This window comes from Pieris brassicae, chromosome 3, assembly GCF_905147105.1.
Source record: "Pieris brassicae chromosome 3, ilPieBrab1.1, whole genome shotgun sequence".
Classification (NCBI taxonomy): Eukaryota; Metazoa; Arthropoda; class Insecta; order Lepidoptera; family Pieridae; genus Pieris; species Pieris brassicae.
Window position 1 is genome coordinate 5,812,904 of NC_059667.1, and position 20,313 is coordinate 5,833,216.

Below are 20,313 nucleotides of genomic sequence, written 5' to 3' on the forward strand. Positions count from 1 at the left end.
AACTTACAAAATAAAAATACAACCTGGACGACAACGTGGTGCCCCGGTAAGGAATGATAGGACCAATTTTTACCGGTCGCAAAACTTGCCATCCGTAATAACTAATTATTTAGTCTTATACAGGGGAAAGATATTCAATTATGCAACTGTGTGCATCAATGATAATTACCAATATTCTGCTAAGTCTAAAAACAAATATATTTATTTCTATCCCCTACGCCAAATGTCTCTTACCAAAAAGGTATGATTTACATACTCGTCAAAGCACTATACCTCATCTAAAAAAATCTAAACTAATGAAAGCAGATGGGAACTACAAACTATGAGCTTAGCACAATCACTCATAGTTACACGAAAAATGACATGTCGAAATCTTAATTTTACCAGGGGCTATATCACATACCTGGCTTTAAAATACATAAATAGATGCGACCACTGATCTGGTTTACACCCCTGCATTAACATTTTCTCTACTAAATTCCAAGTTCTCAATTAAGACCATCTGTGGTAACTGAATACGTCACAAGTTTAAATAATTTTCTAAAACTTTTCAAATCGTAATTCACTTGAATTTTTTTAATTGATGCAATTTGGAGAAGGACTTCATCCTCTCTCATAAAAAAATACTATACGGGCCGTTTTATAAATGCGATATTTATCCAATAAATTCGAGGACCTGATAGTAATATCAGAGTCCCTTCGAACTTTCGCAGAGAAAAGTTAATAATACATTTTTACACATATTACAAGAATATAGATCTTCGATGCTTTAATTTTAAACCCTGTTTTTGTATGACCTCTCAGGAATGATTCGTGCAAACTAATGAATTGATCAATGCTTATAGATAAAATCTTACTTTTGAAGCTTAACAAGTTTACAATAGTTAAATTTGAACAACTAAAACAACATGAGAGCAATATTTTTATAAAATCAACAATATTATAAAATATTTTAATACGTAAATTTTCGAAAATACTATAAAGGAACAAATACTTATCAGTCAAAAATATTAAAAATGAACCTTTGTTTTATATTTGGTGGATATTTTGAGCTCTTTATTATCCACTTGTGTAGTGGGATTTTGCAAAAATAAAATCTTGTAAATATAACGCCTTTTTAACGTCTGGCTTAGACTGCCTAGTATTCGAAAGTTGTCGATGTCGGCACTACTTCCAATACCATCTGCAGAAACACCGTTATCTTGTCTGAAAGGAACATATTTTAATTGATTAAACTCTTGTCTCGCAATAGTAACAGGCGAGGGATTAACAGCTTGACGTGTTCAGCCTAGGCACAGGATGTTTAAAACCGCAATAAACCAAATAATAAATGGGTTTTAATTTCTGAAGTTTTACTTACCCATAAATGGCAGAGAGTACCCCCATTTCACAAAGGGGATATAAACAAGTAGACCGCCAAAGATAAATCCTGTCGCATACAGATACTCCCATTGCGGTTTGTCTATGATTGGGGCTACCACGAGGTATGTTGATACTATTAGTACGATGTATGGGATAATAATTGGCACCTGTTGATAAAAATATATTAAATACCTTATGCAAAATCCAATACTCACGGAGTTTTCACAGGCCACAAAAAACTAAATTTATAACAGTGACATTTTTTGCTTTTATTTACTTTTTTTTTATTCGTACGAGCGACAATGTACGAAATATAATAATATAATCTATAACAACCAAACCAATCACAACGTTTATCTATTTATTATTATACAATTTTCATTTCCTTTGTTTGTTATATTAAATTAAAAATGTTACGTGTTAAATTAAAAATGACGACGAATGTTATCCACCAACCCGCACTTGGCCTGCTTAGTGGATAGCGTCGCTGATATTTAAATCCGAGTGAAAAGTAATAAAAAGCTTTTTGTATATCGTACCTTGTAAGGCCTGGGCGCATGTGGTTTTGTCTTCCTCATAACGATAAGTGCCAACATAGCACCTCCGTAGAATATCCACGCAGTGAATGAGAAGAAGTCAATCAGAGAGTCTATGGTACCATATAGCACCATTGCGACCGCAATCAAAGACTATAAAAAAGAGAAGTTATGAGCAACTACGACGTTAGTTATAATTTCTTTTAATTACAATAAGCAATTCGAAGTTAACCTATTTGATTCGTGTAGTCACGACGGCAGTCATGATAAATTTTCATATTAATACGGGAAAATGTTTAAGTAAACTGAGCTATAAGTACGAACGACAGATGTAATGGAATAATTAATCAAATAAAAAAACAATGGCGCTTTTTTTACGAAACAGATACAATCTGAAGCAACCGTGCTTCAGATTGTATCTGTTTGTGATTGTTTATTTTTCCTAATAGGCAATTAGGTGATCAGTATGCCGGTTTCCTCACAGACCATTTCTATTCTAATGAGAACATTGAAGCCACTAGGCCAACACAGCTCATAGATACATACTGAAGAAATATAAATAACTAATAATATTACTGCATAAAAATCGGAAGCAGCACTCTATAACGTTATTTGGAACTTAACAAAGTATAATACTTCATGTGTATATATGCTGTTAATTACGCGCTGCTAACAAAAATCATCTAGTTAATTACTTTAGTTTGTATACTATACACAAAACTTTCGTAACTAAAGTTTATGTTAAGGCTACCAGGGTATCGTTTTACTCATCATTGTTAACCCCTTATTCATAAAAACTAAATTAGTGTTATTACACTGTATTAACTAAAGTACTCTTTGGTCTGTCAAATTGTGCTAATGCTTGCATGAATAAGGCGTCGAGAACTGTAAATACTTACATGAAAAATCAGTCCAGGCGCGGGTGTAAAGCGACGCACATGCACATACGATAGTATATCTAATAGATGACCTTCACGGGATGCTGCGAAACACAACCTGCAGAACGAATTACTAATAATAGCATTCATTATGCTAATTTTACATATAAGTTATTACTTTAAACAATACGATCTTAACGGATGAATTGACTAAAATTAAATTATGTAGTTGTCAAAAAATATTAGGTTTATTAGTCATTATTCTGAGATGACGTTTGGCGTGCCTAATGTCTGATAGTATATAGTATATTTTATGTGTGTGTTGAACTGCAAATAGACAATGCCAATCCATATAAAAATGTGTAAAAAATTGTAGCGGAAAGATTTTATAACTCGAGATTAGAACTTCGATTTAAGTTCACACAGAAGATAATTTGTTTAAACTATGACGCTGCTCAATCCTTATATTTATAAACAAAACACAAATCTTTTCTCTACACGTGCTATTTATCTTTCAATTAGTCCATTAATTTTTTTAATTTAAACTTGGCATGTTAAGCTTGGCAAATTAAATACAATGTCTTACCTTCCTGCCACAAACAAAGTGCCGTTTGCCGAGCCAAAAGTGGATATTGTAACGGCCAAAGGCATGAGCCAAGCCATAGGGCCCAGCAGTCGATTGCCGAAAGTAACTGCTACGGCCTCACTATCCGTCATTTCACTGACCGACATCACGGCCAAGTATGATACATTTACAAGTGCGTAGCATAATGTAACCAATGGGATACCGATTATGATGCTCAACGGTAGGTTTCTAGAATTAATTTAAGCTGTAAGTATTCCGAAGACAATAATTAATGGTGCCGAATGCGTATTCGAACCCTCACTTTGTTGTTATAGAAAATTATCTACCTACTACTATTTTTTTTATACATAATATGTTGAATATTTTATCAAATTTGTAGCAGAGCTTTGGGCGAAAGCTTGTAGCGATACTAGAGATATCTTCTAGACATTTCTAGTTTATTTACGGCATTATATGTTTAGATATAAAATATGTCTTACTTGGATGGGTTTTTAATTTCTTCAGTAACATAGTTGAGATTGTTCCAACCGTCATAGGCCCAAAGGCCGGTGTAGAATGCGGTGGCAATGTTGCCCAGAGTCGCCGTACTACTGGCGAAGTTGGGCTCCTGTAAATGTCGCGTATTACCTGCACCATACGGACACAACTGCTGTCAGTCTACATCAAGTATTCCCCCATAATGATTATGTTAATGATGGAGTCGGTGATTTTACGTTAATTAAGATTATTAGGGTTTAAGATGTTGTTTATTTGATAAAGGCGATTTATCTTAGACAACTTTAAGCAAACTCGCCAAAAATACTTCTTATATTTATCAAATTAAATTCCCTTACAATGCAAATTACTTAATAAAGATTTTATTCTTAAAGTTGTTGTAGCAAGTATGGAGCGGAGGTTTTGGTGAAACATAATTTGTATTGACGAAAACTTTCGTATAAAATATAAATTATTGTGAATTTTATTTACCGCATGGCACACAATTAAGAATTAATTTTGTCCGACTGTTTTCCTGACACGTAAATTAAGCTGGAGCTACACGCGTCATCAATAGATAGGTATATTCGTTCGAAATTAACAGAATACTAATTTCAGGGATATTACTCATACGATGGAAGATGATTACACACACCCATTCAAAGGCTTTTATTACCTTGTATGAGTTTGTAAGCTCCTCCACAAACGATAATGGCTATGGCCACTAACTTCGCTGCTGTAAAGATGTTTTGCACATTTGTCGCTAAGTTCACGCTATAGCAGTTTACAGCCAATATCATCACTGTAAAGTTAATAAAAAATTAGTATAAATGCTTGTTAACTAAGATAACGTTGAACATTATACTCCTATTTTGATACCGTATAATATACCCACGGCAACTATACCTATAATAATGACTAGGCATTTAAAATATTTGTACTCAATTTTTTTGCAATGCAGTAATTTCCCTAAGGTTGAAAAAAATTATGACGGACAAAAAAAAGTATGAAAGTACCACAAATTTAACAAAATTATTCGGCGAACGCTACATAGACAATGCAGTAAGATGTTTAACGTATGTTGTTATCGCTTTTCCAAATGTTTAGATGAATTGCCTCAGAATATATTTTTTTGGGAATGCAATCCCGATCTCGCGAGATCGAGATTCCGTGTCCCGTCGAGATCAATCCCGAAGCATAATATGACGAGATCCCATTCGAGATTGACGGGATTGGGCTGCAATGGTCACCGATTCTGCACACATCCGCTCGGGACGCATCACGCGACATTGCACATTACATAGGGTACATTGCAATGGACATTAGATGCCGGTTAGCAGATAGCACTCTTGATACACTTTAGAAGATACTCTTTTGTTTGTCAAAATTACCCGAATTTCAATCACTTTTTAATCTCCTTGAGCTATACCTACTTTTGTTTTGATTATGTTCATGTAACTAAAATTGTTAGTTGTTTAGTTAGTATTAATATTAAAGGATAAAGGCTTTTGTTTTCTTTCAAATAGTATTTTATTGTAATTAACCTCACTATCACAAACCTACAGTTTTCATCGTATTCAGTCAGTGTGAATTATTTTGTGAAAATTTCGAGATCCGGGATCGGGTTTCGGGATTGATATTTCTAATCCCGCGGGATCTCGAATTCACGATCTCGAGTCGGGATTGTATTCCCTAATATTTTTGCATCGTATTAGTTCAAATATCATACCAATAGCAATGACAGCCACAAGTTTTACTAGTGTGTCCGGGGGTTCGCATTCTGAGACGAACGGCTCTACCGCATATTTCGCAAAACTAAGGCAAATAATCGCCATTTGCGAGGGCTTCAGAACCAGTGTGGATACCTAAAATAACAAAAAATTATCCGTATATTAATCTATTGATAAACCCGTTAGAAGACCATAAACAAAATTAGTCCGATTAGGTACATTGTTTTAACTAAAACAGCATTTTTATCGCAACGCAAACATTATGTAACCGAAAGAAACATTTATATGTTTTATTAGTATCATTACTAGAACTAGTTATATACAGTTCAACACATTTATACTTTATTGATATCTATGCACCTTCGAAACACTATATGCTAAAACATTATTAATTATTCATACCCATGAAAACAAAAATGCGGGTGGCCCTCCAAATGCGTCCATAAAATATGCATACTCAGCACCGGATGACGTGTTCATTGTCCCCAATTCAGCATATGCGAGCGCTCCTGAACAAACACCAACGTATGAAAAATTAGAAATAACTGAAAAATTGGATAAATAAGACAGATATTTAATTTCTACAAAAGAAGCAAAAGATGTATTCTTAATAGTAAATGTTTGCTTTAAAAAAGGACGCCTTAGTCTCAACGTCAGTTTAATACAAATTAAATCAACTATTATTATTATCTTTCTATATTATTATTATCTTTCTATCAAATTAAGTTCATGGTGTGATGTAAATAGAAAAATGAGTACGTAATTTATAATAGTGTAATTAGGCTGATGTTGTTTGTATGAATTAGGGGGTTATAATATTGTTACGAGCTAGGGGATCGGATAGAAAATGCCGTGGATTTCTTCAAGGGTTTATTTATTGGTAAATCAAATGAGGAATTTATGGGCACAAATTAATAGCAGAAATGCACTTATAGCACACAAAAACAATCACTTATTACTTCACTTATGCACACTTCACACAGTACTTTATCACTTATATTCACTTTTATCGCTTCGGTGTTTCGCTCTTGTAATCGCATTCAAAACTAAGTCACTAGTCGCGTTTCGGCTCGCTTATATATCCCTGGGAATAATTCTAAACAATATTCGAGAACTTTCTAGGCGGGCTTGCTACTGAGTAGCGATTGCACAATTCTAGAACGTTCGCACTCTTTGTCTCTTTCGCACGTTGCTCCGTCCTTGTCGTACGGCGTTCTAGAGTGCTCGTCTAGTTTCGAGAAAGTTCTGATCTTCTCTCTCTCTCTCTCTCGTATCATTTCGTCCTTGTCTCACACCTAGAAAGTTCGGTCTAGAATATTCCTTCATCAAAGGGGTATAACTAGGCCTGAAAACGCCTGAAAACGGGTCTCCTGAAAACTGCACCACTCGACTACACATGTTCTGAAACCGACTGAAAAAAAGGTTTCAGCTTCCTGAAAACTAGGGTAACATTATGAAAATTACAATTTTCTAATATGTGATTGACCCTCTCCTGAAACGGTCAGAAATCATATTACAGCCTGCTGAAAAGTTCTCTAACTAGTGGAAAAATCTAGAAACAAGCAGTCGACCCGTCTTCGTAACAATATCTAGTAACTAACTCTTGCTTTCTTTGATTTTTGTCGATTTTCAAATCATGATTAGTGAATAAATCAAGTGTTTAATTAACTTAACCACGTATAATTTGGAGATTATTTTCATTGTAATTACCAAGCAATGAGAGTAGGCCACAAGACATCCATATTATGAAGCTTATGCCCACTGAGCCAGTGCGCTCCAGAAGCCCAGAGGGCGAGACGAATATACCAGATCCTGAAAAAAACCAAAGTTAGTTTATGTAACTATAAATACTAGCCATAATGACTACAACTCGTAAATTCTTACATTTCATAAACGTAGATTTACCAACAGTTATTTGTAAAATAAGTTTGTGTCAAATATTTCTTTAAAACGTCGTAGTTTTGGTTGAGCGTTTAGCACAGCGTTTAAAATATTCAATCACTTCAGTGATGTATTCTTAATACTAAATGAATTCTAAAAGGAATTCTAAATGATTCTTTATAGCGAAAAATACATTTAAAAAAATATAATACCTTCTTAATACAATTTCTACATACATTCATTACTCTTAACTATAAATATTTAAGACGCCTTGTTTACGAAAACCATCATTATCAATAACGAAAGAAGCTTCAATAGACATTTGACATAGCACTATAAAAAAAACTATGGTTTGTGGAACTTCTCAAGCTTCATTAAATATTTAATTACTAATAGTGAAATGTAAAAAAACTATAATCTTATTTCAAATTAAACTATAAGTGGAATATTTGCATTAATAATATATTTTAAATATATCAGTTTAAATGTGAAATTAATTTCCGTATATTATAATTAATCATGAAAATATATATATGATAGATATTTTGTTTAACTTTTTCGATAGGTAAATCTATCATTTCTACCTGTTGGTTTGTTTGTTATAAGGCGCAAGTATATTTGTAATTTATTGAACAAACAAGACTTATATTTTAGGTCTAATATATTTAGTTATCTTAAATATCGATTCATCTTGCTGTACTTACCAATCATAGTTCCGACGATTAGAGCCACCCCACTGAAGAGTCCCACCCGTCTCTTGAGGTGAACAGGGTCGTCCGGAGCTGCGTCCGACCCCTCCAACTGGTAAACAAAATTCAATTAAGTAATTTTACGTACCTACTTTGGATATAATTGTAACAGTTGCCAAAATGGTGCTTATGACTGTATTTTCTTTTATTAACATAGCTTTTACACATTAAGAAAAACACTTTTTGAACGAATTGAATGGTCACCGTGGCCACGCACGCTGAAAAGCACGCGAAACGTCGGAAAAAAATTAAAATTATGTAAATAATTGTAAGTTTTTAATAATACATTGCTTCAATCCGTTCAAAAAGTGTTTTTCTTAATGCTTATGGACTCCTAAACTAACAATACAAATTATATTATTTTCCTTTCGTAATAAATATTATTTACTTTCAACGACTTTTCATTTCGCGGAAATAGCATTCTTATCAGCATTCTTAAGATAAAATTCGTTTAATCTCATATCATGAGAACATAAAGTCCTCATCACTACTCAAATAAGATAATCCTACTGCTTTGTCCCTGAAAAAAAACCGACTGTCCAAATTAAATACAGTGTATACACCACATGGAACGTTTAACTTGAGCCAGGCAGGTAAAATAAATAACGTAAGTCGTACTTTTCAGCTGCAAAACTTTAACACCTAAAGCGTGGGAAAATTTTAATCGAAGCACACACACGTATTTGTAGAACTTGGTCAAGGCTCGTAATTTATAGGACTCATTTGCCTACATTGTATGCCAATATAAACTAATTCATATGGATTTTAGTAAGTTAATTTTAGCACAAAAATATTAAGAGCAAACCAATACTATTAATTATATAGTACCGGTGACCAGAACTGGTGCTTTCCTCGCGAATATCGCAATACTGCAAGTAAATGCTGCGTTAAAGGAACACTGCCACAGGGACCCCACTTTTTAAAATATGTTTTAATTTACTTTTTATTATTACTGTGTAGGTTAAGAAAATTGTTAATACTTATGTAATTGTTATTTTTTACTAATAAACATTAACGATTTTAAGAGCAATTTAAGACTTGGATTTTATTATTATATTATTATATGATATATGATATTAAGTGTTATGGAATTATATTTAACTTTAACAAAATTAAGGTACGTTACGATTTCCCTACTACAGAATAGTACTTTATATTCTGTATACACATTAGATACATTTATACCTATTATATTATCTCTATATATTTCTCGACGTATTGTGTGACCAGATTTAAAAAAACTTCCAAAATACTTTTAACTTGTTATACTCGTATATGGGCTCATTTTACCTTGTCTCCTGGGTTGGCGTTTCCGTCGGTGAGAGTTCCCGTCGTGCCGTCTTCGGCGTCGCAGCCGGCGGAACACCCGCGCCATACCAATCCGCCTTCGCGTGCGCTCCCTGAAAACATATTGCACTTGGTATAGCTTTGGTACAATTTAATATTGGCAAGACTAAATATTTCCAATATTAGTTTTACCCTTCGAAATTTAAAAATTCTATGTCTACAGTTTACCTAGTAAAAATAAAAACGTATCTACCTCCATACTCTACTAGTACACCCATTCAAGTTTTACTGCTTCAGATATATTAAGCAGTAATACCAGCCTACGGTCACGTCTAATAGCAGTTACTGACTGAAGGAAAATGCGAAAATATATGATGTGGACTAAAAATATATCGTAGTCAATAGATTTGTATGAGTTCTTTGTACATTTGTTAAAATCTGCGATGACGAATAATCGTAAATTTTTGTTTAACTGTCAAATTATTTAAATCATATGATTTTCCTTGTAAGTGCTTTTGGACTGACTTGGCTATTTTACTCTGTAATTTATCAAATACCATAGATTATTAAGTGCTAATTTGCGATTAAAACAAACGCCATTACAGAATTAAGTTTGAAGAAGCCATAAATCGTCTCTTAATGGTCTTCGATCAAAAACAATTACACAGATTCTTGCCAAGAATTTTGGATTATGTGATACATAGTTTACAATTGTGAAAATAATATGTAGAATATTTTGTTTTTTACGTAGCTAATGAGGTATTAATTCATGTCGCTAAGTTTACTTTTCATTACCTACTTCTTTTTCCACGAAGCTACTGCGTAGGTACATTTATGTATAGCCTAACCATATCTTATAAAACTACATACAAACTATATTTTAAAACTACGTCAAAAGTTAATTGCTGGTTAAAACAAAGCAAACTTCAGTCAATCAAAGATTAAAAGATGCTGCGAGGATTAGATAAATGAGGATTTCGTTTTTAATGTAATATTTCACTAAGCGTCATTGTAGTTAGTGTAGCCTACTCGTTTATACCAATACATCACTGGACATAAGTAGAAAATATATTATTTATGACGTTACATAAGAGGACGACAATATACTAATAATTATAATTTGCTACAAGTAGAAATTACACTTGTGTAACGATCTCGAATTTCGTTGACGTGTCTACATTTGATCCTAGCCTACACATTTCGAAACACAAACGCTACGTAATCAAAACATAATGTTCAACATCACGTAGGCAATGGGAATTACGAACCAATATTTGAATAAATCATTTACAAAGTTGATCATTGACAATGTATATACACATATATTTTTCTTATTAGTATTTTCCTCGACGGCTGTCTCAGATTAAAATAGTTCTTTATTTATAATTATTAAGGGGTCCCATGATTAAAACAAGTTGTTATTACAATCGCGATTATATATTTTCAGTTTTACACACAAATTATGCTTATAAAGCTTAAATATCTATTATTTATCGAAGCTTTTTCACTTTGTACAGTGTTGTAAAGCTTCGGTAGGTGAATATAACAACTAATAAATTACAAGATTTATGCGAAATTCTTTGACTGACGCCGTCCGTCACGCGCCGACATTCAGCAGGGTCCAGAAATAAGTCAGATACACATAACTGTTCGTTTAGATAATAAATTACAATGTACATCAGAATATACAAAACTAGGTAAACCACAGAAGATTTTTTTGAGAGTTCGACCAACCAAACACATTGTATATGAGCGTTACATTCGCTACTATTACTATGATTGTGAAGTTTGGATCTTATAAAAAAGTTGCAGGGTAAGAGACAGCCAAACATTATACTAAAACCTAGAGCAAGAAACCGAAGATATCATTTTTTTTCCCTGTACATCAGCTATTTTTTTTACCTTTTTAAAAATTAACATTCTAAATATATAATCTTAGTATTGACCTTCATCTGAGAAGAAAATAGGAGAATCACTGCCATTCTGCAATTTTTCCGTATTGGCCGTATGCGCTGGCGCGCGTACAGATTTGCTAAGGAGATCGGCAATTTTGTCGCGCATCGCATCGCATACACGACCTCGGTGCGGCTGCTGCGCGGGCGCCGGCGCCAGTGCCGACTAAACTGATTAAACTTCAGCCAAACTGATCCAATTAATTTCAGTACACGCGACCTAGCAATGTCACACTATCAAACACAAAAAATCACACTTTCAAATAATTATTGTAATTGAATATGTAAAACACAGCACTTATAAGTTTAAAATATTGCTTTATCAAGGCACTTTAGTTTACGTAAAAAACTACGCATAAATGTGAACGTGTCGCTGGCTCAGGGCGGACTGGCTATTCTCGGTGTCAGCAGACACGTGGGCGGACGGATTTCTCGCCGCCCGCCCACCGATCAATGGCCACGCGATTTGACACCTGCTTAAAAGTCCTTACAGATAACATTATGCGCTCTCCACGTGTTCTTTTAAGTTTACAGTAATTGTTTGGTCCATTTTGTTGGATTTGAAGCAGATGACGTAAGCTGCTAAAATAATTTAATTGTAGTTAAATTACCATAACACAATGATTATACTAATATTACGGAAAATTAATAAATTCTAAAACTGTTGTCTTTTAAAAAAGTCGGTCTCGGATATAATCACAAAAATAAGAAATTAAATTACGTCGTGAAATAGTCATAAGTTAGTATAAGTACTTCTTCGATATTGAGTATGCCCGATAGCATTCATTGTTTGGCACGCACTACGATTTACGAGTGGACACAGATATCAATGTCTTACTCTTTAATTGCTTGGTTACGTTATACTGAAATATTCCCTTGTTTACACGATATCAAACAACCATCACTAATATAAAGCTTTTAAACAATCTCGTAATCAGCCTGTCTGTCTCTATTATTGCTCTTTCGATTGCAATTTAAATTTATGAATTTAAGAGGAAATAAATTTTAGTAGAATTGTTAATTTACTGTTAAATTGTAATATTCTTTGTGGCTAAATGTCGTTTGTGGATGAAATAAATCTTCGGCAATAAATTTCCATTTTAAAAAATGCCGGGTTCTATTTGTAAATTAGCGATGTGACTTCAATTTGTACTTTTATATTCTTCCACGAAAATAGGTATAATTAGAATATAAAGCATATAAAATTAAACAATCCATAAAATCCCACATCGCTGTTATTGAATACGTTCGAAAGACGTAATTAAACGTTTCTCGTGACTTTTATTTATAGAATCAAGACAGAAAGATATGTTGTATGACGATATGAAGACTATGGATGACGACGACCTTCTCCATATTTTTTTTTATATAATTGTGTATTCCATTTCATTTACATATCAATGAATTATATCTACCATTATTTTAAGCAATTACATGTCGAGAAACTGAGACTGACATCAGGTATATAAACTCTTCTTATAACGAAAATCGTCGAGGTATCATCTAATTGTTTTTATGTTCTAGGATTTGAATATAATTCTATTTTGAAAAAAGAACACTTTTCCTTTATTTAAGCAACGGAAATGATGTGCCCACGTATCAATGACGATTGACAGCATTCCGGTAAAACTTAGACTGTTCCTTAAGGTAAAACATACCTGATTTAAAAGTAAAAAGATATGATTTTATTTTCCGAAAAATGTTTGACTCATACAAACACTTATGTAATTGAACACTAGAGCTTGGAAGCCTAAATCATGATGATTACTAACATAAATATTATCCAACAATATCACATACATACTGCCTCACAAACATTACGAATATTCATGACAATAAAAACTCATCAGGTCGCCTACCCAGGAATGTTGTTTTCAAACTTTTACAGACATGGAGACGCCTGAAACCTGACCTTGGATTGACCTTCAGAGAACTTTTGCAGTCATTTTAACAGGAGTGAAGACGGAAAAGAAGTTTCATTTAATTTAAACAAATAATAAATCCGTTAAATAATTATTACCAGGATAATTGAGAATTATATTCTATATTAGGTAACATTTATTGTCTACGTGGCTTAGTGCTAGCATGTATTTCGAAGACAAACTGCTTCGGGTTTGTAAGCATGGTGGACTAACCACCAGGTTACTGTGATCAATAAAACATATGTAGAAACGTATATTAACTTTCTTTATCGGCGTTGTAAGGTAAAGTAATTAATAATTAATTAATTACTCTAATTACCTTTACATTTTCGGTTACGCGTCACATTATTCAGTTACGCGTCACATTTTCCGTTACGCGCCATCTTTATCTTGTTTATTTTACGGTTGATTCGAAGCCATTAATAACAAAAATATATAATAACGATAGTAATAATTATATTACAATTAATGAAATTCTGTAATAATCTTTGTAATAATAATATAAAATTAAATAATTGTATTATTTATATTCATGTCTATGATAATACAAGCCTTCTGTGAAACTTTATCTAATTTAACTTCATTTAAACAATTTCTGTAAAGTTGCATATAGTGAATCATTTTTCGAAAAATAAGGTCATAAAGAAGTTTCACTTCTTACGCGTGTACACTAGTACACGCACACATTTTTAAAATATAAATCTTCATAAATTTCAGATGATCATTTTTTTATAGAAAATTAACATGTACGAGTATTAATAATTGTAATGGTATCAAAAAATTAGATAATAAAAAAAATGGTTTTAATCAAAACAAAAGTCAAACGCATGACGCAGATTTTAAGACTTGGTGAATTATTTGATCTCAAATCATAGATGAAATCTAGCCATTCTTTATTTTTAACTAGCGTAGGTAGCGCGTACTAAATCATATGTTACCTACACACAACCATGGCGTGAACTCATTAATATTTCAATAGGTTCATATACGAGTAATTGAAACAAATTTTTCCTACAACAATAAAGAAGTCATTCAGTATCATCGTCAATTAGAGCTTTATACCTACATCGAATTAGTACATAAGGTCTATTTCATTTATGATGTAAACATACAGTATAGTTTCCTCTGCTAAGTTAGCCTTTAAAAAATCACTCAAAGGAGAAGCTACAATCAATAACTTTGACGCATGCGTCAAAACGTGCAATATCTTTGATGATAGGTAGCTAATTTTTACTAAAACAAATTTATAATTAAACAGCTATACTTTTCTATCTTTTATTAACACAAAAATGAACTAAAGTTAATTTAAATTTTAAAAAAAACTCTTAAACAATAAATACGTAATGTTCTGACGTTTTGTAGTCCGTAGTAGCTCCAAGCTATTGTATAAAGTATATATATTTAAACTGTCACACAGATCTGTCACAAATGCAACATACGTATAATTTGTATTTACATTTTTTTTACCTACAAAGTAAAAATAGAAATGATAAAAAAGAAAATTGAAACAGATTTAAAACGTTTGGTCTCTGTGGCAGTGTACCTTTAACGCTGGCCACATCTCGCTGTATTGCGTTAATTATTCGTTAAACCAGGAAAGCAGCAGTTCTGGGATCACTGGTTCTGTCTACCAGGTGCCAACTTAAATCTTTAATAAGCGCCTGTGCACTTGAACCCCACGGCCCAAGAGTCTGTACTGCGAAGGGAACAAAATCAAAGTTGCAGGAAAGACACTTACATTTGTCCCGTTTTTTAATTTCTGTCTGCTCTGCGGCCGCCCCAGCTTTTTATCTATGACAAATAAGTTTTTCAAAGTGGAAAATAAAAAGGAATTCTTTTCAATTTTTAACTCTAGCTATTGTTAACGACGACGCATAGAAAAATGAGTGACAAGATCGGTGCTTTTGGAAAAGATAACTTTGAAAATGGCGATTGCCGCGAACGTATTTTGATAAAACCGATAATATTATCCGAGTAATCCATGAAGTGCCGATGACTGTTGTCTATTCATGACTTACTTAAATGAAAAACCGTACGTGATTGATAAGTTATCGGGCTTCTTTGTCCTACATTTGCGATCACAAACAATTCAAGGCAAAGTTTTTAAAACTTCTCCCGACTTCCAAGAGTAGTAAATTTTATTCCGATCATAAAAACGCAGCCTAACCGATTAAATAAAAATAAAATAGATAGATGTAAATTTAAAAGATATGTGGACAAATTTTAGCTGTATCTAGGTGTCTATGTCTTCAATTATTTAGGCCGATATTCTTCGCAAACTACAAAGCAGCTGTGTTGGACAATATTGAAAGGCTCGAATAACCCAGATATAATGTCATTCTTCACCTTATGATTGGCACCTGAAGTATGTACGGTAATGTAATGCGCATGACATCAACAATGACACACTACGCTACATGATCCCTCTAGAGCTCATATAATTATGGCTCTCATAATCCATTTATTGCTTGACAGCAAAAGGGATATTGATTACTATGATTAATTACAGGTCGTAATCTTTAGTAAATTAAATGAATTAAAGCAATACAGTAAAAACCGAGTTATAATCGGGAGGTCGAAAGGTGTAATAGATTTTTTTGTTTACCAGATGTTTTACCAGAAAGTTAGATGGAACAATCAAGAAGAACTTTATTTTACTAAGGAAGTGAAACGGTAATCGTCTTGTTATTCAATGTACAAATAATAAGAGGTTATAATTTCAATATTATTGGAATATATATTTGATTTATACAAACAGAAATACTTATTTAAAAAAATATTAGCATGCAGTTGCTAATAAATATAATATAAGGTAATTTATTTAACTATAGACCCTGCTGTTGAAATTTTATATGACATATTTATGAGTACATTAGAACTAGCATTCTATGAAAAATATATTACATTTAAGGCCAACAGAAATCGATGTACATAAATGTCGATAAAAACCATTAAATCAATGAAAAGTTCTAGAATATTTCTAGTTTTAAGTAACAGCTGAATCACTTTTTCAATAAACTTGATACATTGGACATAACATTTCAAGTTATATTAAACTCTATTAATGTTTTATTTTAACATAGGTTCCTTATTTAATAACAATGTACTATGCAAGTATTTTAAGCGACTGATTGACGAGGGCAATAACTTATCAACTATAACGTCTGATGTCAATTTAATTCGTTTCTTGTTAAGAACAGTATTTATTATAAACACCACAAGGGGCCTTATAAGGATTCTTTAGACCTGATTTTAGACAATTTGTCAATATCGGTTCGATGGGATCGGTCACACGGAATCACAATGACTTAACTGTCAAATAGTGACAGTTTTGCGCGTTTTATCAGATAAATTGTACATTCGTTTAAAATATATTTCTAAAACCGGTAAAAAATAATACTTAGTTAATACTAATGCCTATTCGAGGAGACGGTTTTGAAAATTAATTAGTAAATTATGCCCATGTCACTCATGGGCAAATAAATATCAGTAGATACAGTGCGTTTAAGATAGTATCAAATGGGAATCAATATAGCGCCAACAAAGCACTATAAACATCTGAAGTCTGTACAAAATAAATTTTAGCATAAATTATAAATGGACAAAATAAGAACAGAATAGCAAAAACTATTTTCACGCATGAATGTATATTCCATTCAGGCGACATTGCGGATATAAACTCGTTTAACAATAATTCCCAAGTGATAATATACATGATGCCACTAAGGAATTATTTCATAAGTAAGTATATGATTAATTCGGTCTATAGAAGATTGTTATTCAACATAAAATTGAGCTACCTATACAATTACTTTTTTTACTCAAATAAAATTTTATATACTAAATATAGAAAATTAATTAAAAATTTCATGATATTAATAAGGTTGAATTATATATATGACTAACTTAACTTTTCAACATAGTTACTGTCGGAAAGAATATCAAAATAGTTCATACACACATCGATCGATAATTAGTTAAACTAAAGTGTTTTCTTTATTACATTATTAGTCGTTACTGTTAGAACTAGAAAGGTTGTAAATGCTGTTAAAGCCAAAATTCGTAAGAACGCCATTAGGAACCAAAAATCTCATTGCGAGAAATAAAGATTCCCGCTAGGACTCTGTCGCGTATTATAAAACAAGACTTGAAGCTACCGATCTTATCACCGATATACAGGAAATGCCCTAAATCAGTCTTTAAAATAGCGAGAGTGAATCGATCAAAACGCCTTCTGTCCCGATACTGAGGTGAAAAGCACTGAAATATCCTCTTTACCAATAAAAAAAGTTCACGATTGAAGAACGGTTGCTCAAGTAGTCGGAAAGGTAGAACGTGGTCACTATCCTCGGTCAGTGATGGTGTGGTGGGGCGTCTCTTAAAACGTGTGACATTGTAAATCATAAAAAATCTTTGGAGCAAGCAGTGGGGAAATTTCTTGGATTACTGGCCCGTATAAAGGCTATGGGGTGGCCATTTCAAATAGAATATTTTTTTGCTGAGACTTTAATATAATATGTATGTATAAACTTTAATAATATTAAATTACTTCATTTATAAAAAAAATATTTTTATCTATAACAGAACTTATGGCTGGTGTAGGTACTTACTTTATAGATATTACCTACGTAAAAAAATACTTTTATTGTACCTAATAATATTTTTTTGATAAATTCCTCTTTGACACATTTTTTTTAAATTCAAGTACGTTAAGTTAAGTTATTAAGTTATCTAATGCCATTTATTGAAACAATAAAATCATTAATAACAGACCGCTTTTATGGACTGCACGCGATTAATTTAAAGATCTAAGAAGAATTTAAATCATTGTAGATCTTAATTGACTTTAAATGCCATAACTAACAAACGCTAAGCTATAGGCTACTTCTCGTATTTTGTTTTAAATCAAAACATTACTTGCACACGAAAGAGATTAATGCTCTAAACGTTATTTATTTTGAATATTTCAAACTATAAAATATTATTTTAAATACTTCAAATAAACAATAATGTAAATTCATGATATTTGAGTTGTTAGTTTAGTTGAGAGAGATAGTTTAAGTATACACAAGTTTTACTTTAGTAACGTAGCCCGATCTTTATACATTCCTTAAAGTTCTAATGTAACATGATGGTAATAATACACGTAACTACACAAATGAAGGAGTGCAAGGCGTAAGTCAAAGTTATTCACAAAATTGGAGCAATGCAATATAAAGAAAGTAGATATTCATGAAATTTATTGTGATTTATAATTTTGATTGCTTGTGATTTAATAATTGCAATAATTTCATCATGTTTAGGTTGTGTTTATATACATCTCTACGAATTCGAACGTAGCATGCCCTTACGTGAGCAAGGTTACGCTGTCCTTTTTCGTAGACTGTACTTCAAAACACGAAAGTAAATCTTCTTTATTTTTCAAATCCAAACATTCAAATTGATTGTACATATTATAATATTACATTGATAAGCTCAGTAAATATATATTTTATGAATTTCTGAATAATATCCAATTATCAAAACCTTCAAGTATATCTTTATTAAATTGACTTTAAATATATTTTTATACAAAACCCGATATTTGTAATGTAGGGAATATGTATAAAATGAGTTATGTGTGTATTGTGTAAGCAATGGGAATAAATTGCATCAGAATCCGACAGCCAGTGTAATCTAAACAAAACGAGCTTTATATCATGTGACACAGTGAAGTCTTAATTTATATATCTTATAATACCGTTTAACATATAACTTACCATTACATGCAATCGTAGGCGGCTGTTCATGGTGATGCATTGCTCGGAGCACCGTGATGCGTAAGGAGGACCGCGCCCTTTCATGTCACAAGCGAGACTGAACGAGCTGACTGGCCGGTGGCTGCCTGAAACAGTCGAACTTCCCTTGCCCCAAACCCCGCACTCCGCATGCGCGGCTGAAAAGTCCTTATTCTTCTGAATCAGTCTGCTTACGTACTAATGAATGGCCGCGATGAAATACGAGGTGACGTACACATAGTTATAAAATATGCAAGCAAAACTTTGTTATAAATAGTAAATTATACATTCGGTATGTGTGGCCGCAGAGACTGTTTTACTTCTTGAGTTCTAGTACTAAACAGGGTAATATTTCAAACACAATACATGTTTATATGAAGGGTTAAAGAAACTATACTGCATAAGCACATAAACAGAACGAAAAAAGCCGCCGTACAGCAAATTTAATTAAAATTTCAAGATCAATAGATAAAATGACATGGCAGCCTGAATTCTTATATCGTAAATATGTACTTACCTATTACTATATTGCTGCTGAATACATAAGGGCCATAATATGCTTTGTTTTCCCAAATTATTTACTAAGTGCAGTCGGGTTTTTAATTTTGATATATAAGTTGTAAGACAAAATAGTTTTAACAAAATCGAGTGTATCTTTTACATAAAATTCAAATTTAATCTCTGAAAGCATCCATTCCTTATTTGTGTACTTGAGCAAACTCCGTGATAGTATTGATATTTGATAGAGACTTATTGCATGCTATTAGTACCGAGTTAGTAACTTTGGGATACCACAAAGCTTATAACCATACTGGAAATCATGATGAGGTAGTAATTGTCTGCGTGAAGGACGATGCAAGACATGGCCGTTTATATAATGATGGTAGTCACTAGTCAGTAAATCTTACTGAGTGAGCAGTTGTACTTAAGGGGGTTCCCGACAAAAATATAAACGGCACGTAGATGTACTTAGACTTTAGACATTCCCTAGAAAGCCCGTTAGGATAAATAAATCTACCATTACCGGCTAACGTGTTTTAAAACAATTTAGCTAATTTATATACAACTTTATTACACCTATACGCTTTAATACCTACGCTATGACGACGTAACTTTGTCATCGAATGGTATTAAGTAAACAAGATTAGTTTTATAAGATACAATTTAAGTCTATTTTTT

At 32.6% G+C, this 20,313-nt stretch overlaps 1 protein-coding gene across 3 annotated transcripts; it reads right to left on the minus strand.

Annotated features, from left to right (window-relative positions):
* Nucleotides 1-405: 405 nt before the first annotated feature.
* On the minus strand, nt 406-19,242 carry LOC123706987 (b(0,+)-type amino acid transporter 1). Of its 3 annotated transcripts, none has more exons than XM_045656700.1 (13): nt 19,117-19,242; nt 9,487-9,596; nt 8,152-8,248; nt 7,277-7,378; nt 5,969-6,075; nt 5,566-5,701; nt 4,513-4,638; nt 3,842-3,989; nt 3,363-3,590; nt 2,798-2,894; nt 1,902-2,051; nt 1,361-1,529; nt 406-1,206 (listed from the first exon to the last, which is right to left on the minus strand). In XM_045656700.1, exons 1-13 carry the CDS (start codon nt 19,154-19,156, stop codon nt 1,139-1,141), a joined length of 1,578 nt encoding a protein of 525 aa, XP_045512656.1. In that variant the 5' UTR covers nt 19,157-19,242; the 3' UTR covers nt 406-1,138. The 3 variants fall into 3 exon arrangements, with proteins under 3 accessions (XP_045512656.1, XP_045512655.1, XP_045512657.1); XM_045656699.1 differs by lacking the exon at nt 19,117-19,242 and adding an exon at nt 11,430-11,824; XM_045656701.1 differs by lacking the exon at nt 19,117-19,242 and adding an exon at nt 9,737-9,821.
* Nucleotides 19,243-20,313: the final 1,071 nt, after the last annotated feature.

Bases quoted from the DNA above. Each gene is read 5' to 3' on its own strand.
- LOC123706987 (XM_045656699.1), bottom strand. From the start codon at position 11,544: ATGCGCGACAAAATTGCCGATCTCCTTAGCAAATCTGTACGCGCGCCA. The intron at 6,076-7,276 runs GTAATTACAATG...GTGTTTGTTCAG, and splicing joins TGGCCTACTCTCATTGCTTG to GAGCGCTCGCATATGCTGAA. The intron at 4,639-5,565 runs GTATGATATTTG...TTAACTTTACAG, and splicing joins TGTGGCTGTCATTGCTATTG to TGATGATATTGGCTGTAAAC.